The sequence below is a fragment of the Anser anser genome (assembly GCF_964211835.1).
Source record: "Anser anser genome assembly, chromosome: 8".
In the NCBI taxonomy this organism is placed as follows: domain Eukaryota; kingdom Metazoa; phylum Chordata; class Aves; order Anseriformes; family Anatidae; genus Anser; species Anser anser.
This window is the reverse complement of record NC_139728.1, coordinates 22,668,563-22,695,617: the sequence shown is the minus strand read 5'-3', so window position 1 is coordinate 22,695,617 and position 27,055 is coordinate 22,668,563. Positions and strand designations below refer to the sequence as shown.

The 27,055-nt window shown below is 37.0% G+C and overlaps 1 protein-coding gene across 8 annotated transcripts in view; it reads right to left on the bottom strand.

Moving 5' to 3' along the window:
• MAST2 (microtubule associated serine/threonine kinase 2) overlaps positions 1-27,055 on the bottom strand; it is a 191,934-nt gene that overhangs the window by 134,873 nt on the left and 30,006 nt on the right. For 2 of the 8 annotated variants that reach the window (XM_083846908.1, XM_083846910.1), the window contains exon 1: positions 8,623-19,093. The exons of 5 other annotated variants lie outside the window; for them this stretch is intronic. In XM_083846908.1, coding sequence (XP_083703034.1) covers positions 8,623-8,661 — 39 coding nt within the window. In that variant the 5' untranslated portion in view covers positions 8,662-19,093. Of the gene's footprint in view, positions 1-8,622; positions 19,095-27,055 lie in introns of those variants that run through there. One more of the 8 variants, XM_083846915.1, reaches the window with a different exon arrangement.

Sequence of the window (27,055 nt, the reverse complement as noted above, 5' to 3'; positions counted from 1 at the left end):
ACACCTACTTGTACTCAGATGCACGCGCATAGAACCGTTCTTTCATACAGTCACCTGCTAACAAAATCTTTCTTCCTGAAGCTGTAGAATTAATTACTGGCATTTCACCTTTTCACACAAGCTGAAAATAAAAAGTTTAGTTCAGCTATACAAGCATTCATGAAGTCCTTACTGACAAACTGAAAGCACTTATTTAAGCATAACTATAGCAAATTATCAGAGCAATTTAACAATACCCTGAAGACAGCAGCTAAATACTATCTTTTCTGCCTGAGCAAACCATTTAACCTTTTATCCTTGTCCATATCTCAAGGATTTTTTGTTCTGACAAGCTTTCACATTTTTCCCCTTGGTATATTTTCTATGTGTTCAGAGCGAACGCCATAAGCATATGCTTCTCAAACTCAGTACCATTTCCTACTGCACTGCAAAGCAGACCGCAAGCACCAGTCTTGAAAAATCAAACCAGTGTGCAAGCTCATGTGCCAGGCAGATAACCACCAAAATTAGTGATGTTTCTTACCTCTCCAACCATGCATCCTCAGTTCTACAATGAGATGCAGTACACTCACACATCATAATGATCCATTTTCCTATGGTCTAACATATGGCATCCACACACAAGATTAGAGCAGACCTGCACAACAGAACTTCACAATTCATTTCTGCAGAACGAGTTTAATCAAAACAAGTTGCTTTTGACTAACCTAGCTAATGAATTCTGGTAGATCATGAATATATTGTCAGTGTTTCCCAGTCCTCCTCCTCATGCAAGTCTCTTCAGACACTCCACCTGAGCAAAAGACAGTGTACGCTGTCCAGCTAGTCTGGAAACAGCCAGGTAGTGACCAGCCAACCGATGTGTAACAGGAGGTTCATCTGGTCTTACCTGCTGTGCTGACACTAACGTAGGTCTCTGTCCTTTTGTCAGCTGCTGATTTTCACAGAGGTTAAAGACATTAAACTACCTTTTGAACACTTCGTACAGTCCAAATTTTTATTAATTTACCATGTAGAAAATTTATTGGGAGAATAGGAACTACATCCAAGCAAAAAAAGCTTGGTTCTTTTGGGAATCAGCCTAAAAATAAGATTTTTTTAAAACATCTTTTTAAAAAAAAAACACAGCATGGAATTTCCTGTATCCTAAAATAAGCCCATAATTTCAGTATCTACATAAATTGTTTTTATTTATCTTCTTGCATTACCACCTCTTCTTCAGATGTCAGTAAAACTCATGACTGCCTACATCACCGCAGTTGGAAGCCCTTCAGCAGACATCTGACCTGAGGATTCAGTTATGTTCTCGGTAAATCTGTAAGCAGTATAAAATAAATCTTATCAAAGCAAAGAACCTAAATTAATGTGATTATGTTCCATAGGACATTTGTTTATTCTTTCAGTCTTGAATTCTTCAAGTACCTAAAACAAGTTAACTACAGAAAACCACCCAAAAATGTTCCAGACTTCAAATGTAGAACTTCAAGTTTCTAATGTTATCTTTCAGAAGTAACTCACCTAACTCAAAGCAATATCCATGTTTTTTCTAGACATAATTTCAATATTTTTTTTTCTTTTCAAACCTAAGCTTGAGCTTTCAAATCAGAACTGTCAGCTTTGCTTTGATACAAACATAACACTGTCATTCTTCTGTTGTCTTGCATCAAGAACAGGGCAAAACCATTATGCCACATATACAAAAAAGCACTGCTGGTAAATACAAGAAGCCAGTATGCAGACCAGTATTTGGACTGAAGATGAGATTTTTTATCCAATTTATAACGTTATTTAAAGTTTTTAGAAGAATGCTATCTAAAACAATCCCTTCAAAGATTATGAGGAGATATGCTCAAACTTTTCTCTCTCAATTTATGAGTTGTTTTTTTTTTCTTTCTTTCTTTTATACAGATCCTATGTATCCCAAAAGAATATAAATCTCCAGGATGGGAGTGAAACCAATCTCCTTCATAACCCAAAATTCTCTTTAGTTTCAATGTGCATTCCGTTGTCTCCCACCAGAAGCACAAAGAAAATGATACAGTCCAGGCCAAACCCCAAAGCAACGTGAACAACATCCGTGACCAGTCCAAATTTTGTGTGTAGAATTTAGAAGTGAGGACCTGTGGGAGTGGAAGGAGTTTAAAGGAGGGTGCAGAATTACCAAAAGTGTTCAGATGGTTTGCACAGCTCAGCACAGCACTAGAAAACACATAAATCAAGAAAAATATGAGAACCAAAGGAGTAAGGATGAGAGCAATCTATGATTTCAAAAAGCTGCTCAAAGTCTAATTCCTTTTAAATGCTTCTTTTAAATTTTAAATTTTAAAAGCAAAGCCAGATTTCTCCTGCAAGTAGGTGCCAGTATTTCCCATGGCAACATACATTCTAGCAGGCAGTTCCAAAACCACAAATCCAATAGACCCAAAATATCTGAAAATGTTCACATGTGCATGTATGCATGTATCTCCACTGTAAATTTGAAGTAAACTGTTAAGCTTAATTTAGGTATTAACTATTCAGTTCAAATGTATTTCACAAGTTTGAAACAAGCAAAAAAAATTGAATTTGACTGCCATTTACAGTCTTCCCTTACTGTAAACAGATTCTTTTTCTTTATAGAAAACAATTTCCACTTTTAGATTTTTACAAAAATACTGTAAAAAGCAACATTCTTCTGTCCAAAGGTGTCCCAGAGAAGGTTTAAACTGTACCGAAAACTGAATGGTAAAATTAGCATTTTCTTGTTAAATATAATGATGCCTAAAACAGAATGAGATTGTGTATCCACTGATTCCCTTTCTCCATAAAACAAAACAAGTGCTCAGGCCTTAGAGTAAAATAAGCAAGCTCAAAAGTAAGTCCACCAAATATTCTGAGATGGTATTTTCCATGCCCATTTTTTTTCCCCCAGGAAGAAAACAAAATTTATCTTTAGAATAAGAAATATAATTCTTCTGTTTTTGTTTGTTTGTTTTTTGTTTTTGTTTTTTACATTTACATAGATTATAGTCAAACATGCAGTGTGGTAGAAAACACACACCAAGATAAATACATTCTAGTACTGTGATGCGCTTTGTGTTTCACATCTCTACTGAAACCAGGACAAAAAGGGTCGAATAAAGTAAATTAACAAGTTGAACTTAACCCAGATTTAAGCAAAAAAATAATAATAATAAGTGGGGGCTAGCAGTATGTAGGAAAACAGAGATGCAGAGAACTTTGCTGATGATAACATCCAACCACCTCTGAATACCACAGATACAGAAAATAAGCTCCATGACAAGTATCTGAAATTTGGCATATCACTTTCTCCATTACTTTCCTTATTTACACTTCCTAGCAAGGATTTTTAGGATAGAAACTCTAATTTCTTGCACATATGAGAAGAGTAAAAGCATATCCACAGCAGCTAGTGTAATGCAAAAAAAATGCCATTTTCTAGTACAAGACGATATTGAAGGTAACAGCTCATTTTCACTGGGGCTCGTGGGATACTACTATTCACCTGTAGAGAACTAACAGGGAAAAACGAATGATACACGTATAGGAGGAACTGCAACAAACCCAGATAACCTCATAGCATCTGTAGTGTATCTACACTGCACATATATCACAACATAAATCATGATGTATTTCACATCATGATATATACACCAAATAATAAAAAAGATCTCTGCCCAAAACAGTAGAAGCAGCTCCACACCTGCGTTACCACTTGTCCCTAGGCAGTAAGTTTTGTCAATAGTCCAAGTTCATTAGTCAAAAAGAAAGTGTACAAATTAAAAGAATATTCCATTATTAGAAGCACTTTCCCATTCCTTTGTCAGTATTACTGCACAACTATGTCAAACTGTGTGCATGTTATGTGTGTGTACATAAGTACACACACACACATACATACATACACCAAGAAAATCCGATTTGCCCCTCCTAGATCTTCATTTCCACATTATTTCACTGTTACTAATTAGCAGTTAGCCTTCACTGTTTGAGACCAAACAGGATGCAACAGACCGAAGACATGAGGAACGTGATATAGACAGGTCACACCCCAATATATTGATTTAGCCTATCGGAGCAATTCCTGACTCTTTAGGTCATCTGCTTACACAAAATGTGGCTATTTACTGCACGGATCACAGCAGAAGAGGGTCCCTAGAGAAGGGACAAAGTACACAGCAGGGATCTCAAGTGTATTTCAGGGAATGGAAGTAACAAGAAGCATGAGGGAAAAGTATGTATGCCTTCGTCAGAACTGGATGAGCTAGCGATAGTGAATGGCTTGTTTAACTGGGCAAAAAAGAACAGGATTTGAAAAGAATAAGCTGCCTGTGAGAGATGAGCACGAGGAAACTTGAAAGTCATGCAACCCAGGTCCTTGAACAGGTAACCGCTGAAAACGAGAAAGGAACAGATCAACAGTATTTTCAAAACAGTGAGATAAAGCAAAGTGAAAGAAACTTCAGAAGCATTAGAGAAGAAGAGTAACAGTCTAATTTAAAAATTCTGTTGATTTGAACAAAGAGCAGGGAGATAGGAAAAGCACCTGGTAATTCAGATTACAGGCTTATGAATAGTGCTCTCAGTAGTGACAGAAAAAAAGGAAAATAAGAAATCAGTTTGCTTTTGTTAGCCAGCAGGAGGAATTTTGTTAGCCAGCCATCAGGAATAACACACACCAGAGGTATATTCATCACATTTATGCTGAGATCTCAGCTACAGGAAGCAGTGGGGAAGTAGACAGAAGGAAAGGAAGACAAACACCACCAAAAAATAAAAAAGAATTCCACCAACTAAGATGTCAAATGAGCAGGAAGAGATGAAAACAAAAAGAAGAACAAAACCCCCAAAACATGGAAGTATCAGGGAAGCCAGTTCAGTACGAGTCTAAATCAACTCTGTTAAATAGTCAGAAGTTATCAAGATAAGACAGAAACACTGGTTAAGATAATTCTGGTGAAGACAATTCATTTGTTCATCACAATCAATCTTCAAAAGTTGATTTCTGCATGAAACAGTATCAGCAGGTTGAGGAAAGCATTCTTCTAGATCAACTACATATAAAGGAAACAATATTTTTCTCAGTGCAAGTGGTTAAGTACCAGAACAGGTGCCAAGAAAGGCTGCAAATTCTCCATCCCTAGAAATACTCAAAACCAGTCTGAACAAGACCTTGAGTAACCCGATCTCACTTTGGAATCAGCACTGCTTTGAGTGGGGACTTGGATTAGAGGGCCCAATTTAGTCTATGATGGTTATTTTAAAAGCCATTGACATCCAGTTTGAAATTGGAAAGTAATTTATTTTCTTCAGTGGCTTTCCAACAGCAAACTATCGGCACCCAGTCAGTCCAAAAGTAATCATCATGTGTTGCTTTGGTACTGCCAACATAAACCAACAACCTCTTATTTTTTCCTAGGGACCATTAAACTAGAAATTTTCCATAAAATAGTCACTTCTCTGAGTCACAATTTCTTCTAAAAACCATCCACTTCACAATACAGGGGAAAAACAACAAAACCATTACCATCTTTTCGGAGTTGCACATCTGCCTTACTACTTCCTGATGTCCTTTTCCTAGTTCCCCAAGCATTTTTGGTGTCGCTGTCAATAATACCTACATAAATGCACATGCATTTTACACATAGCTACCCAACTACATACAGACACTACACCACATATGGACGGAAAATACTGAAGACTACTAAAATTATCAAATTCTACCACACTACACATGTTAAATGAGGGAAATGCATTCCCAGTCTCAGCACGTCTTTTGCTGCCACTGGTAGACATTTGGACTTTTCCAGCTTCACATCCTTTTTCAGTAACCCCCTGAAGCATCATCATGAAATTCACAAAGGAAGAGCCCTGTCTCTCCAGCTGTCACACCGCCATCTACGTTATCAAGGAGGAAGGATACACTATTTATGTTCGAGGATGCTTCACCTGGAATTCATCATCAGAATTATTTTAAAATCCACTAATACGAGGACTTCTTTTTCTCTTTTATTTCCTCTCTTCCCCCCCCCCTTTTTTGTTTTGTTAATGACATAGTGAAGAATTCTTTTTGATCACTAACTGTCTTTAGAAGCTTCTCTGGGAAGCTTTTAGGATTATTTTGGAAACTAATTCACATAATCATTGGCATAGTATGAAATCCTTTGCATTACATTTGCTCCTCATTATTATTATTATGAAGATGACTGGCTTTGCCAATAAGGTGCTAGCGTGCTAAACCTGTCTAGCACAAGTGAATGTTGAATTCACTTTTATCGTCTCTTCCTTCGCTTTAAGAAGACATTAACCTCAACTTACATGTGAAAGGTTGATAACAGGAGAAGCTAAACATCACTTGTAGCACTAGAAACTCCAGAGAAGCCAAGGGGATCTTAAGTCTAACATAGTGGTATTCTCCTCTTCCCAGTACCTGCCATATTCACCTCCACCTGAACAGGACACTAACACAATAATCACTCTTCAAGAGCAACAGAAATAAGGGTTTGGGTGAGTCAGATATTAGAAAAGTTGGGGCCTTTATCTGATTTGTGAGTGGGGCAGAGAAAAAGGACAAGTGGCACATTAACTCAAATTCTTCATTAGACTTGCAAAATCCATGGGTCAGTTCTACGCTTACTGCTTATCACAAAAATCCTCATACTGGGACAGTCCACAGGTAGCAACTACATCCAGAAGCATAACAAGCTGGCCTAGAAGATGAAAGGAACTAGAAAAAGAAAAGTGGTGTTCTCCAAGAGCTTTATTTGAAAAAAAATAAACTACCCAAACGTAATACAATACTCTATTTGATACTTTAACTAAATAACGTCATACTCTACCTTCAAGAAACAGCAAGACCCATATGAGTTTATTTTTTTATTTTTTTTAAAGGTTGCTCTCCACATTCAAATGTTCTGGTTGTGCTCCAACTAGCTTTCCTTAAAAAACGTGGGATAAACTCGTTTACTCAACTTTAATGTTTTTCTCTCCATGTTACAAAAATAAAGATTTGAGTAAAACCATTACTTTTGCAATTAACACTATTCTACAATTCAGTTTCTATCTACATTGTCAAAATATCCTCTTATTATATAAAATATTTCTTCCCAATTCTGTGGTATCATATAGTGAAGTACAAAAGCGAAGCAGAAACATAATAGACTTAGTCTCTCATATTTCCTGAATGGATCCCATTTCTTAGATAGCATTTATTATTTGGGAAGTTATGAAACGTTCATTTTCGGTAGGAAAAATACCCCCAAAACAAGCCCCCACAGGCCACACAATTGCAACATCTCAGTCATTCTAGGTTCAGAAAAGCTCTAAAGACTCAGCATATAGAACTTGAATAAATTCCTGTGGTCAGAAATAATTTTCTTAGTTACTAAGTTCCAACTAGTTAACATATCATCACTGAAAACAAGTATCTTAATCCTATATTTAATTTTTCATTAACTGAAGTATATAACTAATTTTATGATGAGCAAACAAACGAGCTTATCATACCAGCACCACGTTAGATGCAGCACACTATGTCAAACTAAATTTCAGAAATATTAATAAGCTGGCACAGAGAAAAATCAAGACATACAATTACTAAAGAGGTGAGACAAAGCACGTTCAGATAATGCAACAGTAATACCCTAATTACCCTAAAGCGTGAGTAAGGTATGAACAGTGGTATGTTAAAATGGAAAATTTATTTTCCTCAAAGGAAGTTAAATTAACCATGCTTGTCATCTGGTTTGTTTATTGTTTAATGGGCAAGATTCATGGTTTATAAACAATTATTTATGCTAGTAAATATGTAACAGGCTATATCACATTACAATGTAAAAAAAGGAATATGATGCTTTCAAGCAAAAAACTATTCCATTTCCAGATAGCACAAGATTTGAGAGCTCTCTCACTTCCAGCTGTTTTACTCAGCAAGAATCAGCTCAGTCGTCACACGCCATTGACACTAACACAGATTACCATACTTGTCATACCACTGCAATTTAATAAAACTTCCACAGCACCACTACAAAATAAAACTTCTCTAGTATGTTAAACAAAGCTTAGAAAGAAAATGCAGGAGTATCTGTTTCAACTTAACTACAGTTGTTGAAAAAAAAATCTATATTATTTGCATTGAAGAATTTAATTTCTGTTACATTGCATCTGCTTTTGGATTATTGTGCATTTGAAGTAATAAATAAGCATAGCTCTAAAATAAATTACTCTGTTTTCACATTTATTTTTTAAATAATGCTCAGCTAAAATGGCTACTCTAAGGCAAGTCAGAAAAGTCACTTAAAAGATTTTACAAATATCTGTAAAACTGAAGTTTCAAAAATAAGGTAAGCTTTATAGTTTGGGCATCACTTCTTTCCATAAGAATATTTTTAAAGGCTTCCACAAGCCTATTGGATTTAAAGCAGAAACTAAGAAGATGCATTTTATTACTTTATACAAAATTCTACTTATAATTAATAAAATATATATTAGGTGAAAACAAAACTCAAATTCTAGCATCACTGTTATGTACTCAGTCAACTTGATTTCATTTGAAAGACTGTCATTTTTAAGAGACTGTCGACACTGCGAGCGTAGGAAAAAAAAGATTGAAGTTACACTTACCTGCAGCCCTCTTCTTCGAAGAATACTTGAATCATCCATATCTTGACTCTGCTGATCACAAATTCCTGCTAAAGCTCACTTGCTTCTGGCTAGCTTTGCTCTCTAACTGTTAAAGAAGTCCATTATTTTCAAACTTTTTCTCCCCCCTCCACCCCTCCTCCATCCACTCTAAAAATAGGACATGGTCTTTCACTTGCCTGTCATGAAGAACTGCAGCCAGGGTTTCTGACTATTTGTACGTAATTTTGCCTGCCTCTTTTGTGACAGATTTAGCAGGTCACATTGGAAAAAATCTGTTCGACTTTCCTAAATCTTTTCAAGGTTGGATGTCTCATTCCCCTCATACACACAACTGTCTAGAAATATAATAATCCACGCCTCCACATAAGACCAAAGACTGGAATTTAATTCAGATCCCCCACACACTTATTTTTGCTTTATTTCCATTTACTTGAGCTACATAAGGGATCAGCAAACTACAACAGCTGCCTTCATTTACTGTTCATAATAAGCTCAAAATCCAGGTCATATTTCCTTTAAAAAACACATGCTCACACTTAACTAAAAATCAATTCTGTAGACAGACGGGGAACAGTACTATTTAAAATTAGAAAAAAAAACTCACTATGAAACAATAGAAATTTTATTTCTCCAAATTCTGAAAAATTCCTTTACTTCTCTGTATGACAAAGCAAATGTCAGACTCTTCAGATACTGTCGCACATTCTTTTGTTTCTGCTATCTCTGAGGTATGCTGGTCTCCTTCTCATATGCAGCAGACACGGCACATTCTTTAGTTCATTGCTGAGATCTTGCGACTCTTACATGCTGAAGGGTCTGGAACACATGTTGCAAGTTCTGAACATATAAGAAATCATTCATCTATTCATCACTGACAGAGCTGTCTGTAGCAGCCCTTCCCTCTTCGTCATCCATGGCAAAAAGGCAAAAAAAAAAAAAGCACAGTTCAGCTGAGGCTTTTGCAGTCTGTCCTGCAGTTTCTGTTTGCCAGCTACCACCTTCGCACAGACAACTCCAGCAAGGTCAAAGGAGGCTTTGCCCCTTTACGTATATTATTGCAATCACGTTTTAAAATATGAGCTGTTAGCCTGTGTTGAAAAACAAATGATGATAACACTTCTAGCTATACGAAACACCATTTCAATAAAAATCTAGTTACATTCATCCCAGCATTATTTAAATTACTGAGCATCTGACGGAATCTTTGTTCTATGCACGTCCTTTCTACGTTAGAAAGGAAAAAAAGAAATATTGCAAATATAATCAACAACCTACAGCAGCAACAGCCTACAGTTTCTTAGCAGAAAGCTAAAGCAACAGATTTCATCTCCTGATAAAAGCTTAGGAAGAACCTATTTATAACTTCTGAATATAAATACCGTATCTAAAAAGAACCTAAGTTCAGCCTCTAAAGGATTTCACTAGATACATAAAAGAAACCAAACTTCATGAAGAGCTATGTTTATGAGGGGATTTCAGCCAGACATCCTGAAGTGTGCAAATGCAGCAACAAGGAGAGCCCAGACCATCGGCTGCCTACCACAGCTTGATGAAATGTTCCTGTTCCCACAGTTATGACAGCTGCAAGCCAAAAAAGTCTCCATAAAAGCACACAGGTTGACGGTGCTTAGAGGAATAGATATTTACATGGAAATCTTTAGCTGATCTTCACGCTAAGTGACCGAGTCACATGAGCTAAACACATCATTGTAAAGTCAGCTGAAAGCAGATACAACTCAATCCCATTCACCAGGCTTTTTCTGATCCTCTGCAGAGCCAGTGTGGTCTTTTATTGTGAGTAGCTAATAAATCCTCATCTTGCCGATACCTCCTTCCATCTGCCGTTTTAAACAACTGAATGCTGAATTAGGTCTGCAGAGTCTTTGTGAGCTCCCCAACAGGGCAGGCAGCCACACAGCGGCTGAGCAGGCAGCTCATTTGCATGGAGTATACTGTACCATATAAAAAGCAGGGCGCTACCGAAAACAACTCAATGAGCCACTTGATTTTAAAGGCGCAGGATCTTCTTTGGCGAATCGAAGGGGGGAAACATCAAGCTGCACACAAAACTCCGCGTGCCAACTTGAGAACATGGCACCGGGAAGAAGAGCAGCATAAAAACACAGGTAAAGCTCTGGTTAAAAGCAGACCGAACCATAAGATGATCGTATTTCTCCACTGCAGTATTTTTGATGGATTTCTGCATTACTTCCTGCATTTTGCCACCAAATAAGCTTCTTCGGAAAAGGAATCCTAACACTATGACTTCACTTACCAGAAATTAGTGTCAAACAAATTTTAGTTTTACTAGAAATCCCATAGAAATGAAAAATTCTGGCATGCATACTCACCTATATTACATGCATTTTGCCGTTTATATTTAGTCTATAATACATTTTAGGAATAGTCACATTAAAACACGCACTAGCTGGATCGTTGATTTTACCTCTAAGGCCACCAGCATTAAATAACATATACTGTGAGAGGAACCAAGTAATCTTATGAATTAGGTGATACCTTTCATATGGTACTTTCTTCCTATATCAACCACTACATGAAACGATTTAAGCCTGATAACACAATAGTATACAGTTCCAATTATTTCTATAATATAATTGAAAACATTTCCATTAGCACATATAAATCTAACCCTTTGTGGGTTATTTACCTTAATATTCAGGCATTGGCAATTCTCAAAATGTCTTCACAAGTGACTTATAATTGATTGAGGCTGGCACAAGTCTCAGAATACCAGGAGAATCATCTGTTCTCTTCCAAATTTCAAGCTTTCTTGGGGAGAATGCTTTCAAATTGGCTGCCTGCCACACTTACCCAGTTTCTGGGGTTGAGAAGCCAATCGGAGCTACTGCAAAAAAACAGGCATGGTTTTTCCTCCAGCTTCCCTCTCTCCTTCCCTTCTTCTGAGCAAACAATCCTTATTGAAATGGCAGATCAAAAACTATCACAAAAAAAAATCCCAAATGTGATGACTACCATTTTCTTCCCTCCTATTTGACTATTAACAGTCATCCACTCTCCCTTTTCATTCCTTCAACAAAATCTACCCTTCAAAAGCAATCACGAAAATGGGTGGGAGAGAATACTCAGTACCAAACCGAATCAAGTGAAGGACAAATGGAATTTAAAAGCAATTCTCTCACACTGATTTTTTTCCTCATGAAACATTACCTTTAGAAATTAATCTGAAATTTTGTCAGGCGACTACTCCATCCTTTAACACTCAGTTGAGCATCTTAAGAGATCTGCAGGGTAAGTTTCCAATCAAAGACGAGAATGTATGTGTATAAAAGATTTCACTAGGAGATATAGTACTGAAGTATATTAAAGAAACTGAAGTACATAAAACAGAATTTTATCATTTATATAAGAAGTCATAAAACAGATTTTCCAACCGTTCTCAGATGCAGTCACTATTTATAAAGGGTCTAATAAAATATCTGTTTATCAGAAGAAAAATTCAAGATAAGGAGTCATGTAATCTTTGAATTCTTTAAGAATCACAGTATCTACCTTAGCATTCAGCCTCGCTAAGGAAAAATGGAATTAGAAAGGGGGATAAAAAGAGGGAGACTGATGTTACCAGTGAACAAACTGACAAGCTCCTAACTCAATTCTTCCTTCTTCCATCAAACGAAAAGAAACCTGAGGTAGACTTTGTTTTCTCCTCAGCAAGGAGAGAAGAAGAAAAGGGGCAGTGTGATACTGGATCATTTGGACATAATCTAACCAATTCCACTGCAGAGCCTTCCTACCCTCACGCTAAAATCCAAACTAAGGCACAGCTAAAAAAAAAAAAAAAAAAAAACAAACACACAAAGTACGAAGTCCATGTAGGATGATTTACATTCTTTGAGACACTGTATAAAACAGACGTACGCTTGCATTCCCCTGTTGTCCTTCAGGAAGGAAAGGCATAGTTGTGCCAAAGGCTTAATTCTCATCATTCTGTAACTTTTCAACTAATTAAGAAAAAAAGTGCTTAAAAAGAAAACAAAACTTACACATATCTTTTCTACCACAGTCTGAAATAGCTGTCATGTGTCTTTCTGTATACACAGAAAGTTTTCTCCAGTGACCTTTTACATAGAGCCCCAAATAAAGTATTTGGCTGCAGCACTCTCTGAGAAGCTATTCAATCTTGACTTGAAGGCATCAAAAATGGAAAAAGTCTGGAACTTCCAGTAAATGTGTTCCTGCAATGGTTAGCTTGATGAGTAGGGAAGGACAGCTTATAAGCTTGCCAATACCAGAATGAATTACATGGGGCTATCAGCAATTTCCAAACAAACAAAAGGAGGTACTGCTCTGCACAACAGTCACATTGTGACATTTGTTACTGTAAAAGGCTAAAAAACGTTCACATAAACATGGCTAAAAGTTTTCGGCAAATTCACTGAAGATTCATGAAGAAATACAAAGAATTCTCAAAACAGAAAAACACACTGAAGACAACTCCAAACCACAAATAGCTGCAAGTATTCAGGAAAAGGATTCTGCCTTAGGCACCTGCAATCAGCTGCTATCAGAGTGAAGCTAACCCAGTAAAATCATTCTATCTTCTTATTCATGTAGAAAGAGCAAAAGTAGTCCTTGGTGAAGACTGCATCCTAAAAGACGAACTCTACAAAGGAGCTAGGGGTAACAGAAAAGTTAGAAACTGAAAAATAGTTCTAAAAAGCATGTGATAGCTCTGACAGTTCATGTAAGCCTTGAACAGACTAAAAGAACTTAATGTCATAAATGAGCGGTATGAGTATCATGGTATTGTCTCTGTATACAACACTGATGAGACCATTACAGAAAATCATGTCAGGTCCTACATTTCAAGATGAGCATTGATAAAATGGAAAGATCTAAAATAAATGTTTTCAGGGCAGAAAACCAGATCAGAGTTGGACTTCAGGAACATTCCTTATCAGGAACTTTACAGGAAAGTCAGTAAGTATGACAAGACATTCAAAAACATTATGAGGACGTGCAATTTTACTCCATACAGGCTAGGCAGCATCCAACCCTACCCAACAGTGAAAAAAGGTGAAACATCTCGTTGGTTGGTGCAACCACTTTCTACTCATGTGCCAAAAGGCAAATAAACTCTAAGAAGGATCTTGCATTCAGGTTTCAGTCAGAACCTTCACTTCACTTTACATAATATGGATATACTTCAAGAGCCTTTCATTTCTGTTGGTAAAAAGAAATCTTTTCTCAACCATGCTGATTCAGACCTCATCCTACTGACTGCTACCAAACTCTATTACACTTCTGTCTTGTAGAAAAAGAATCTGAAAGGTTAGAACAGTTGCAGTAACTACATCTGAAGATTACTAGAGTTTTCCATGTTAACTTCAGTATAATCAAAGCAACAATTCTTTCAGTTGTTCTGTAACCCAGTGGTATTTGAGTAGCGTCAGTAAAAGAAGACCAAAGGCATACCAATTTCACTGATCGGAAAGCAATGACCACAAAAGACACCATAAAGTAGTTCCTATGTACAATGCATCTTGCAAGAAAACAATTGAGAAATTGTGAACAAGCTTTTATCCTATTACTCACATTTTCTAATCACCAAAGAAACTGAAAACAAGGGAGATAATCAAGAAAGGAGTCTGCATCTACTATATTGGAGTGTGCATGTTCAGATGCACAATGAATCATCTGTACAGAATCACATGGTTCATCTTTTAGCTGTGTTCAGTTAGTTTGTTATATTATCTATGCTGAACATAAAATACCTTTTATATATCGTAAACTGTAATTGAAAGTGGAGGCAAATTTCAGGAATCGCTCAATATTCACTCAAAAAGTTTCATCCAGCTTATTCAAAATGAACTAACACATGAAGAGCAATTCGTTTTGCTATGACTTTGTGGTTCTTTCAGGTCACTGCATCCTGCCATCTTCTGCGGTCTGTACCATCGTATCAGAATGGAGAACTGCCCCTACCATAAAAGCAAAACCACTAAAGGCTATCTTGGCAATCAAATCATTACACTGTGGATCAAAGCTTTGTGTACTCTCCAGGGTAGTTTAAGTGAATTCAATAAATAGCTGCACACCTTACACTCGTAAGGCTAGATGTCTAAGTCCATCGACACTGACAGCTTATACAACATATAACGCAGCTGCTTGTGATATTTAGTATTTGCTACAGAAACACCAGAAATCCTCTCAACACAACTTGGACCCTACTTATGGGGAGATGTGGTGTGAAGAAAGTCCACGATACACAATAGGATGATCCAATGATGAAGATCAATTTATGGATCATTTTCCACACAACAAGAGCACTCACATTCAAAATCAGGCTACAACAACCACAGCTTTTCAGTTATCATCAACATGATGTAATGCTTTTATCACGTTTTTTATTATCAAGGAACTTTGAAAAGAACAATACCTTAACCTAGCATACCGAGATTCAAAATTCACACTTTTCATGAGTCAAAACTCATTATTTTTCTTACTCTATTTAGCAACAAATAAAAACAACAGGACATCAGTTTGCAGCAATCTTTAAAGATACAACACTTCCTTACATAACACATCATCTGCTGGGGAAAAAAAGATCACTTTCCGGAAGATTATTAGCTGACAATTTCAATGGAATGTTTTTCTTAAATCTTTGGTAACATTTGTCTGTGCAACCAAATGAGCCAAATGTTTCACTGTCAATCTGAAACTGAAGTATTTGGGGATTTTTATTTATTTATTTTGATCAAGCTATGTTTATCCAGAGATTTATAAACCTGTCCCTTTGAGACAAACTGACAGACTACGGAAACAAGGAAGGTTGATGAGGTAACTTGTTTAAAAACACACACACACACACACACAACTTGGCAGTCAACCTAAGGAAACTTGCCTGACAGCTTGACTGAATTTCTTCTGGATTTCCTGCCTATTTGCAGCATTCAATTTGAGAAACTAAGACCTGCAGAGCAAAGCTGTGCGTTGACAATGAATTGTAATAGGAACTCATTCTGAACCACAACAAATGCTGCTTATGAGACTTGGTCCTAAGGAGAAAAATGCTAAGAAAATGCCTAAAATCCTCCAGTTTTCCACAAAACTCGAGCTTTCACAGTGAATTTTCTGTTTCCAGTTTGTTAGGTTTAGATTCCTGTGCAGAAATGCCCCATCCCCCAAACCCAATCCACTATGGAAGGCGGCTCACCCACTCCTCTGCCATACAAATGTAAATTTGCTGTCGATAAGGGTGGAGGAAAGGGTTCATTCGACTACAGCCCAACTGTTTTCATACTGTACCATAGAAGGTATATTCAGATGAGACACCAGCTTCCAGGCAGAAACAAGTTCCTTGGCTCAAGCCACCTAGAAAGCTAACATCTTTGGAAAGGAATCTTCAATTAAACTTTAATATTTACATAAGCTGTTGTATTCACTATGTAAACATTCTTGTTCTGAAGTTAAAACTGGCATTAGAACAGAATGGAAACTAGCTTCTCTGATGTTACATTTCAAATACAATTCCATGTTTAAAGGAAACACTTGTTCTGATAGGTGGAAAAGTTATTGCTGCAAATCTAAACCTGAAGGAACAACTGTTTAGTATGTGTTTAGATGACATGGCCAAAATCAGGATTCTGTTACTTGATTCTGGGATAGTTCTCATGCTTTAGAGACATTTGGACTTGAACATCAGTAATGAATACCTTTAATGGGAACGTGAACAAAGCCAAAACTCAAGGACCTAATACCAACTCCTGTCCCATTTCCCTAATGAAAGGTATTCATATTTACTGAAAAGGTGATAGAAACAACAAAATCTGTAGTTTCAAGAATCCCCACAGAAAAGAACGCTTTAAAGCCAGTTAGCCTGTGATCTATTTAGCCGCAGAAACTGGTTCTACAGAACGGAAAACTTGGGATGGATCTCATATCTCACACAGGCACACCCTGAGAAAACTTTACTATGCAGAAGGCTTCCTCAACTGTCCTCTTCAGTTCTTCCACATTCCTGGCTAATGGCACTTCTTCTGCAGCCCCCCACAGCAGCCGTGGTTCTCACATACTTACTTCCCCTATCTGCAAACTCTTCCTAAACTTCTGCTTCTGATCTTTACTTCATCATGAAAGCCACATTTGACTTTCAAGACCAAGCAAGACAAGTATTTGCATAGCAATGGTGCTTTCTTCCCAGAGTTGAAGAGTTATAAGGACAAGAAATCATAGAGGTATACGACTATACCAAGCTGTATTTCACTTATTTTTGTCATTGTGAACACTAAATTCTTCAGAACAAAAATGTGATGCTTGGCAAAATAGCCCCCTCTCTTATATCACTAACGTAACATCTACAAATAAGGAATTAAACTGTTGACATACCCATTCGGAAAAAAAAAATCAGTTAACTTATTTTTCTTTGATCACTCCACTCAGAACAGAGTCTACAGCACTGAATATATTCTTCCAACTTAATCCACACACAGTTCATTTCAACATACCTTAAATACGTGCATGGTTTTACCCTCATTTCCAGCTGACGTTTAAAGTGCTTAGACATGTCTCCATGTCATTAAATCATATCATTTTGTCTGCTTAAGACCAATGACATCGATTCAAACACTGTCTCTGAAAGAAATACTTGAAGATAAGCCAACACATTTGAGGCTAGAGGATTTTACTCTCCCCTGCTGTCCTTGTCCACACTGGACTAAGCGTACATTGATATGCAGGGAAATGCCTAACAGGCAGGTTCTTGGCTGATGGCTTGTCACAGATTTTTATTCTTCTCTTTTTGCTGCTATAGAAAAACTTCTGCTATCCATTTCCCAAAATTTTGTCATCCTCCCTTAAAATGCTAGATGACTTAAAAGTTTGTTGTTTTGTTTTGGTTTTTTTTGCAAATAGAAATCCTTTTTCCCAACATTTATTCAGTACACACACACACACACACAAAAAAAGCACTGATAAAGCAATGAATTCATTCACAATTTCAAAGGTTTGCAAGTGCAATGACGATTTTTTTCTTCTTTTCCGCCAGGATCTGTGTCAGACCTCCCATTTTTAAGAGTTGTTGTGTGTATTTTTCTTCGAAAGCTATTTTTCTCAAAAAATCCTAGATGCATAAAAATTCGGCACTCTCTCACACTTTATTTTTTTACTTTTGCTCAACAGAACCTATTGCATTTAGTCATGGGAGAGGAAACAAAAAAAAGAGAGAGATGTTGACTTAGTGCCCCAAAGCATTTTCTCAGAGGAAAAGTGTGACATTCATTATTTTAAAAGGTGTGCGAAGACGATCTCTTTCCATAAAATTAGCAGGAAAAAGAAATTGTAGGGCTTCATGTCAAAAAGAAAAAAAATATTTTACATTTATTGCAAGTTACAGTTACATTGTATTCCAAATTCAAGCATACAGTCATTATGCATGACGTTACAATACTGCCACGTCCAGCAACCAACACTTGATAAAAAACAAACGTGCTTTATTTCAACAGCAACGTATTCACAATATATGATCTTTAAAGTGTTCAGACATCCTACTGAATTAATGCAACATTGAGCTTTGTAGTTACAATCTTTCGTTCTTTGTTTAAAAAAGTAAATAAATCAAAGCTCACCAGTACAAAATTAAAATATGACATTCAGGCATCGTTTGAATTGTCACCTGGGCTTTTGTCTCAAGAACTGACAGGGAATATCAATGTGTTAATTGAAACAAGCAGTATGCAATCCACAGGACATCTTTAGCATATGTTTCCTTCTAAGGGCTGACAAGAGCTTTCTTGAATTTTTCAGCACTAGAGACTAAGGTTTCCATTTTCAAGCTAAAAATACGAACAAAAATGTTGCGTATTTACATAAATATATATTTTCTCAGCAGTATCTTTCCACAGAAATCACAGACAATATTGTATCTGTTTTAAGATCTCAAAAAAGAAAACAGGAGTATGGCAACAGTTGCATGAAAGTGTTGAAAAAAATCTTTAAAACTGTATTTCTCTCTGTAATTCAAAAGGCCCAGAAAAATAAATCAAATCAGAAACCTAGCTCCATAATGGAACATTCTTACTGATGAAGGAGAATGAGCTACTGGATGTAACAAGGCAAAGCTCAATACTCAAAGCTATCATAATTTAAAATTAGATATAATTATCCTTAACAAAACCAGGCACTGTGGAAAGGGGCTTTGGAACAGCTGCTCCTCTTCAATTTAAATGCTCATTTGTTTTACATTGACCTAGAAATCAGTATCCTCCTAACCAAAAGCCAATTAGATAATAGTCTCTCTTTGAAGCTTGTAGAATGCAATTTTTTTAAATGTCTTTAATACTAAAAAGCAAAGAAATAAAACCACAGATGATGCCACAAGTACGCTCTGCTTCATGATGCACAACCAAAACCTGAGGGTTCCCCTCCTCGTGCTTTCTTAAAGGTCAGATTTACAGCCCAGGAAAGACAGTCATCACTTCCTTGTGCTAACCTTTCAGTGCAGTCTCAGGCTGGGACAGTCACAGAACGCTGTGAAGAGGACACATGGAAAGACCTTCTGTTTGCTGCATCAGCTTCCCATCGTTCCCTCCACAGATAAAAAGTAGTACGCCAAACTGACAACGAGGAAGTATTACGAGAAGTGTTTCAAAAGCTGTCCTTCCAACCTTGTCAGAGTTAGGTCACTAACATCTGTGCTTCTAGAGACAAAAGGATGTCAGATTCTTTCAGGACTACAATACAAATAAGTTGCTCCTCAAGCAACAGAATTAAAAACACCTGGTTTCCTACAGACTCAATTTTGCCTTTTGTCATCTTGCTACCTCCTGTGTTCTTTAAAAGCAGCTTCAGCTCTCCTATTTTGCCTGCACCCAAAGGAGACAGCATGTCCCCCAGCTAATCGGCGAGCTGTGTGCTCTGCGATATTTGTGTCAGCCAGCGCTATCAAGCCACAATAAACAATGAACGGCGTCTCTCTCAGAGAGAACTTGCGGGGGTGTCTCCTACTCGGCTCCGATTCTTATGAAATTGCAATTACAATTATTTTTGACATTTCTTCCTCTTTTCAAGCCTGGATAAAATTGGCCAGAGGCTTGGAAGTTGCCAGGAAAGAAGGAACAATTGCGCTAACTTTGATTCCCTACCACTGTTCAATGTTTCTTGCAATCATAATCATTTACGCCATTACTTTCAAATTTGGCTAAAGCCAGTGCCAAAAATACATGTGCACCCATAGATCTCTTCCAGCTCTGGAGAGACAAAATGATGTTGAGAGACAGTTTGATTACAGTCAAATACAAAGCCATAATTTCTTGGTCATGATTTCTTGGTCTTCTGAGTCTTGGCACCATCCCTAGAGAAAATTCTTTCCATGAAAAAGAAGGAGAGCCTTTTCTCTATGCATCAAAAAGAAAAGCTTCTCAAAAAGCTGGTAACGTACCGAGTCTGACAGGATCCAGGACAAAACTAATTACGGTAGGAAACTACATTAGAAAACAGAGAATTCAATTCTACCACAACATTAGGACTTCAGAGAAGAAGAAAACCGGCAACCACCAGTAGCAATCCACAGTTGCATGCTGAAAAATTATCCGCTAATGTCAAAGGCTTAATATTGAAAGGAAACTTCAAAAATAGCCAATATTGTCAAGTAAAAAAAGCTTATATTGGCAGCATGATCTCATACCAGAATGCAAATCAGTACAGTCAAGGTAGAATTCAAGGGAAGGAGACACTCTTTCCAAAACAGGTGGTGAAGCTGAAACCTCACTCTCCTAAGGTTTCCTTCTGAAGACACTGAAATGGAAAGCAACCAAACAGAAGCGTGAAGTGGGATGAAAAAAACCTCAAGTGTGACAATAGCAGCATGATTCTAAATATATCTCAAAGTTATCTGGCATCAGCATCAGTTTATTGTAGAAATTTGCTCTGTTCCATGCTACATGGAAGAGCCTTGCTCCTGAACTTCCCACACTAGCAGTCCAGTTTCCTTCTCAGTACTGCCTTCAAAGCTCTTTTTGTAACAGAAAGAAGAGTGGAAAAGTCCAAAAAAACCATTCCTGCCCAGCCAAGCTAGAGTTAAGGAGTAAACAGACTACCCAGGAGGTTTCAGTGCAACCAGCACAATGTCAAACCCAGGCAAAATAATTATTTTAATCCTGTATCAACTTTTCCAAGTAAAGTGCAAAAGTAGAAATAACATCAATTGTTGAGACTGTTATGGAAAATAAGGTTCCAAATAAATCGCTGCCATTTCTGGGAAGAGTTCTTAGGTGCTTTTGGATAGGGGGAGCGAGGGAGGATTAAATTACTGCCTCTGCTGATGAAGTAAACATGTAAACATCAGACTTAGAATTCTTTGGAGCCTTTAACTTGCCAACAAACTACATTTCTAAAAAATGTATCTCTGGGAAACAGCAAAACTGTCTGGATTAAGAACCAGCCAGTCAATTGAATTTTAAAAAGTAGCTGTCAGAAGAAGAATCAGTACTGAATAGGACCGTTTTGTGTCGACAGAACAGTCATGCATATAAGACTATTCAGCATTTTAATTGATGACCTAGAAATAAATATAAAACCACTGATGAAAAACTTACTGTAAGAGCAGAGTATAAACAGTGAGATCAGCACTGTCAGGGTTATCTGAATGACTTGGTAAGGCTGATCTATTCAAATGCTGTTTAGATACAACCAAATGGTTAATTGCACTAGTAACAGGCAACTGTAGCACAAAGGGAACACCTGCATGTCTAACTCCACAGATCTCTTCTTTTTAAACATTGGTACCACCTTTGCCAGTTTTCAGTCCTCAACTACTGAAACTATTTTAAGCAATAGGTTACACAGCACAATTAGTGGTTCACGTTTCATCCCTGAATTGTGTCGAAAGCTGTGTCATTATCTCCTTTTATTCACTGAATTAACAACCTCCTTTATCCTGTTTTTAACCACTCCACTTTCCTTTTAACCATTCTTAACTCTCCTTTGCAGCTGGGAAGAGGAAACAGCATTTCTCTGTGCCTCTAACAGGAGGTTCTTAACTAACTTCCCTAGAGACTATAAAGGAGCAGGTCTCTTTGCTGAGGTTCCTCACTCTTTCACAAGCTTTCTCCTAAATCAGTTCGTCTTCTTGAAACTGAAAGCAACTTTAATAGGTTTTTCTGATTATTTTTAGTTCTGCCTGCATATATTTATTTCAGCTGCTATTAAAGGGTGGCTTTTTGACTTACATTTTGAACTAGAACGGAGCGCTGCTAAGGATAAAAGCAATGCTACCTGTATCTCTGGTCTACACACAAGTAACAAATCTCCTCCCACTAAGATTTCATTCTACAGTGCCCAAGTCTCCTCAGCACACTGCCGTTGGCACCGCTTACCCTGGTCACGTAGTGGGTAAGACAGACCCCAGATTACTACTACTTAATCAGATCCAGGTTTCAACCCTGATGCAGCTGGGATTGGGGGTTCCTTTAAACATGCAGCACCACTCAGCCACAACCCCAACACATTTCATCTTTCCCACTTACTTTTCTTTGGGGACAAAATACTTGGACACAAGAACTTGATGTAAATGAAACAGCCAGTCCTCAGCATAAAATGCTCAAATTCTGACATGGTTATGTGATTAAAGTAATTACCCAAAAAACAGATAGCAAAAAATATAATTTTACTTAAGGCTAGTGGGCATTTTTATACACTTCCCACTCCTCTGGACTGAGGTATTCAGCACAGAGCAGCAGCTCTGAACAAAAAGGTTGAGCTCAATTATGTAGCTTGGGTGGAATCAAGTTAAATCAACATCCTCCATTTTAGTTAACACAAAACAGAGTTTAATCATCCATTCACTACTTGCTCCAGAACGTGAAACTGCGATTACCTACTTTTAAACCCTCAACCAACCAGAGAAGTTTCCTGATGAGCAAAGAAAAAACAGAGCTAAAAATTACTTAAGGTTATCCACAACCATTCTCAGATGGAGATTTCATACAATACAGGCAAAGCTTGATGCTAAAAGCCTTGGTTAATAATGGGACAAAAAAAAAGAAATCAGATAGCAGACGGAAGGTCATGCATCATTAACGTACTTAATTGAAGAAGATATGCACCACAATTCTTTTCTCTTGAAATTGCTATAATTTATAGTATAGTAAGCCAATCTTGTACCTGTGTTTTAAATTCAAAGCACCCTACATTTTAGTTTAGTTTGAAAGTCAAATTATTTGGGTGAATTAAAGCAAAACAACAATAACTTACCTAAAACAACCAAATGGTTACTTAAATTTATGTTGCGAATGGTCATTTGAGCAGAATTGAAGAGCTCATGGATGAAAAGCTCATGATTCGGAACACTTCATTTAGCAAGAAAATACTACAGAAACAAAGGTTGTACGAGAACTAGTTACTGTATGATAAAAAAAAGTTTGGTGCAAATTTTGACCAACAATAGATCTGTAATATAGGATACATCACTATAGCTTTCACCTTAAGATCTCCAGACCAGTAGCCCACAGCCCAAAGAATGTAGAGTGGAGAAGAATTAAGGAGGTCACAGAAGAAGTGTACTTGTACACAAAGCAGTCTAACTCATAACTTTTCTAGCTACTGTCAAATAATGAAAATGAATATTTGCTGGGGAGAGTTTTCTTCCTGTTTTCTGGAGATAGGGGAAGCCACAGAGAAAAATAAATATTTATGGGAGAACATAGTAGGAACACAAACTTAGGGACATCAAAATAGTCAGGAGTCTTTAAAAGGATCCGGCTCTCACTAGAGATAGCACAGTATACAAAGCTGCAAACAGGCAACCAAGGTTGGCAACCCTGATGAAATGAAAGCAGTAATGAACACTTTGACCTTTGCCTCCGACCCCTGGATTCTTGACACAGTGATAAACACACTATGTATTTTCCTTGGCAACACTCATTAAGTAAATTAGTTCAATTATCAATATTCAGAAAATTCAAGATGCAAATTTGCCAGAAGTATCTCTGCAGAGTTACCTGGTTACATTTGCTTCTACTAGAAGCCAGTGTGAAAACTTTAGTGTGTGCAGTGTAACCATATCTGTGTAAACTAACAACATAGCTGCATACCTTTAACATAAGGCTACCAAATACTTCCTTCTAATTGTGAGTGAAGACAAATACAGAAACCACCTTAGATTTAAAGTTGCATGTTTTATTTAAAATCCGAGGCAGAGAATTTTAATTTCAAGTTTCACACAATACTTTGTTTCCGTGGGCAAATTATGCAACTCTGCAATAGGGGTTCATCGTGTAACTATTTTTTATTGTTGCTATACCATATGACCTCATTAAAATAATGAGGTTTGAACATTTGTATCTTCAATTAGAGCTTTGTGGCTTCAAGCAGTTAAAGAACAAATGCTGCCATTAACCTAGACAATACCCCTCAAATACACACCAAATATATTAACAACGTTACTGAATCATGAGGTCATTGTGAAAATGTAAGTCTCAGTGGATTCCATCACAAAGCAAAATCTTGAGGATTTTAATAGGATATTATTTAAGGTATAAAATTAAAATCTCTCATTAAGTTATCTCAACAGCTCATTTAATTTATCAGGCTCAAAAATATTTTAAAGGTTATTTTAGGTTAATTACATTTCACATCCTTTCATGACAGATCTGAAACCCTGTACTTCTTTCAGTCCTCTATTATAAACATTTTCCCCTTGCCAATAACTTAAAGTTCACACTGACACACATTTTTGCATACTTGCACTACAGTTTCAACATGACATATTCATGATGTACGCAGAATCCATTTTTATTTTTTTCCCAAATGGAAACTTGGTCACTGAAATAAACTACAAAAGCAAGAAGCAAACAAAGCTTCAGAAGAAGCACAATAAATTTTGCTTTTACATTCTTAGCCAGACACAACTGCTTTTCAGTGAACAAAATCTGGATCAGTCCAAAATGTTGCAATACAGTAATCTTCCTCGTGTATTCCCAATAATAAATGACACTTTGAAAAAACAGCCTGGTAATTACTCCTAGTCTGTAAAGGAAATTACTCCTAGTTTGTAAAGGAAAGAACTATATGGACTCCAAATCAAGACTGCAGGTGTAATGGTTATTCTGATTTTATACCTCATATTCTCACAGACCAAGGACTCTGCAGTTCCCACCTTTGAAGAGTTAAAAACTGCAGAAATGCTCAGGTTAGCAACAACAATGAAGTAAAGCCCAGAAAAAAGACCAAGGCATTTCCTGCTTTGAATAATTGACTTCAGAATCTGAACAGTACCTTTAACAGAATCAGTAATAGGTGAGTGACACAGGTACACTATCTATAAAGTGACTGCAGGAATAAGTTATTTCATAGCCCTGTCCATCTGAGTTTTCCTAACATTAATAAACTGAGCTTCACAGAAAGTCTGTGAGGTATGCTTTCCTCTCAGTTTTACTGATGACCAAGTGATTTAACCTCTCTGTATCTCAGTTTATCAAAGTTCAGATATCAGGATTGTTGCATAAGCCTCAGGCTTTAGTACTGTTTCAGTTACAAGGCTGAACTTATCTCTGCCAAGTGATAACACCTCTCCCCCTCTAGTAATCTCAAGGTAATAAGGACTGTAGATTAACTCTTAGGCAAGATTCTGAGCTACAGCTGTTCAGAGGTGAAGCATATAAACAACTGTATTCCCATTTTCCTCAAAGCTGTAAAATAAGCAATCACCGAGTCTCTAGAGCTGTAACTGTTTTGCTGGGAAGACGCACTGCATGGCTTGGATAAACCAAAATAACACAGTACAGTTAAAACACACCAAACAACAAAATAACTGCCAAACATAGGGGATTACACTACTAATTTCTAGAGCATTTCCAAAGCTTTTGTTAGTCACAGACTTATGAGGGTTTTTTTATAGATAACTTAAAGCTCAAAACAGTGTGTATTACTGGAACAAAGTAGCTTGAAACTCAGGCAACCTATCTATCTCATGCTTGAAGACTGACCTTCTTAGTACCTACCGCATCCTAGGAAATAGTTACCAGATGCAGAAAGCAGCTACATTAAAATACTAAACGTGGACATCTCATGCTGCCTACAGTAATACCTACCAAAAAAAAAAATAAAATAAAAATAAAAATATATAAGGAAACTTCTGAATACTTTAGATTTTTCAAGTTTGTTTGTTTTTACTGTCTACACCCGTATATTCTTATATAAAGGCCAAAAGGAATCACAGAACACTCTTATGGAACAAAGCATCGTTCCAGTGACAATGTATATTCAAGACTGTCTGAATAACTCTTTGTATTGTCTTAAGTTCCTCACACCTCCCCAAGAAAAAAAAAAAAAAAGCTAATTTTCCATGCACACTACAGCAGTTTCTCACTTTACACCTACAATAGTGCTGCTGTCAGGAGCAGAACTGACTGTATGTGCCAAAAATCAATTCAACATATTCATAGACAAAAAGTAACACACAGCATCTGAAGATAATGAGAACTGCAATCATTCAAACTGACAGTCTAGTGCCTAACAATTATCACAAGGCAAGTTTTATGAATTCATATTTCCTATGATGACAAGCCTCAGGTTACACAGAAGGGTGTTCAAATTTTCTTTCCAGTATGAAAACCTCCTTTGAGCCAATGAGTCCACTCCAAAATGAAATTCACTTAACTGAAGTTAAAAAAATGCTGACCTGAAAAGACTTCATAGCAAGATGCTGACTGTGTTCAAGTACTATGCACTATATATTAAGCATAACTTTGGTACAGAATTTGTCACAATTATTTGCTGTTCTTTATTCAGATACACATTCATTATTTAGAATGAAATTCCATAATGAAAATCCTAACAGGACTATCAGTTTTGAATGCCATTGTGAAGCATATGTTCCTGAATTTATCATGAAAATAAGCAGAATTATAGCATATGCATTTTACTTTTCCCACCAGAGATGCCTTAAAGCTGTGACAAAGGTAAATCTCTGAAAGCACTCTAGGCACTGCCTAGTGCTCAAATACTCAAGTATGTTCAAAGAAGCTCTTCTGCAATTTGCTTATAATGGCATTTACTCCTCTGCAGAAGGCCTGATTCTCCCCTTCTCCACATTATCAGATCCTTGTCCTCACTTTCAAGTCTTATCACTCAGCCCGTGCCAGTATGTCCAACCCTCCACCCAGAACTTGCTCCCCACCTCTCCCTCAAATCCAGTCCCTTCAAGAAAACACAAGTCTGGACAGTGCTTTAGTTCTTCAGGCGACACTTACCTTCTATCTCATCTCCTCAGTGCCGCATCTTCCAAAATCCGTAATTTACCCAAACTCTCAAAGATTCGCTCACAGACTTCACAGTATAAGCAAATGTAAATTTTTAATTAGTATGCATAAACTTAGGCTTCACATGATCTTAATCTGGAAATCCATTTACTTCCCAACTCAGGCTATTACTGCTA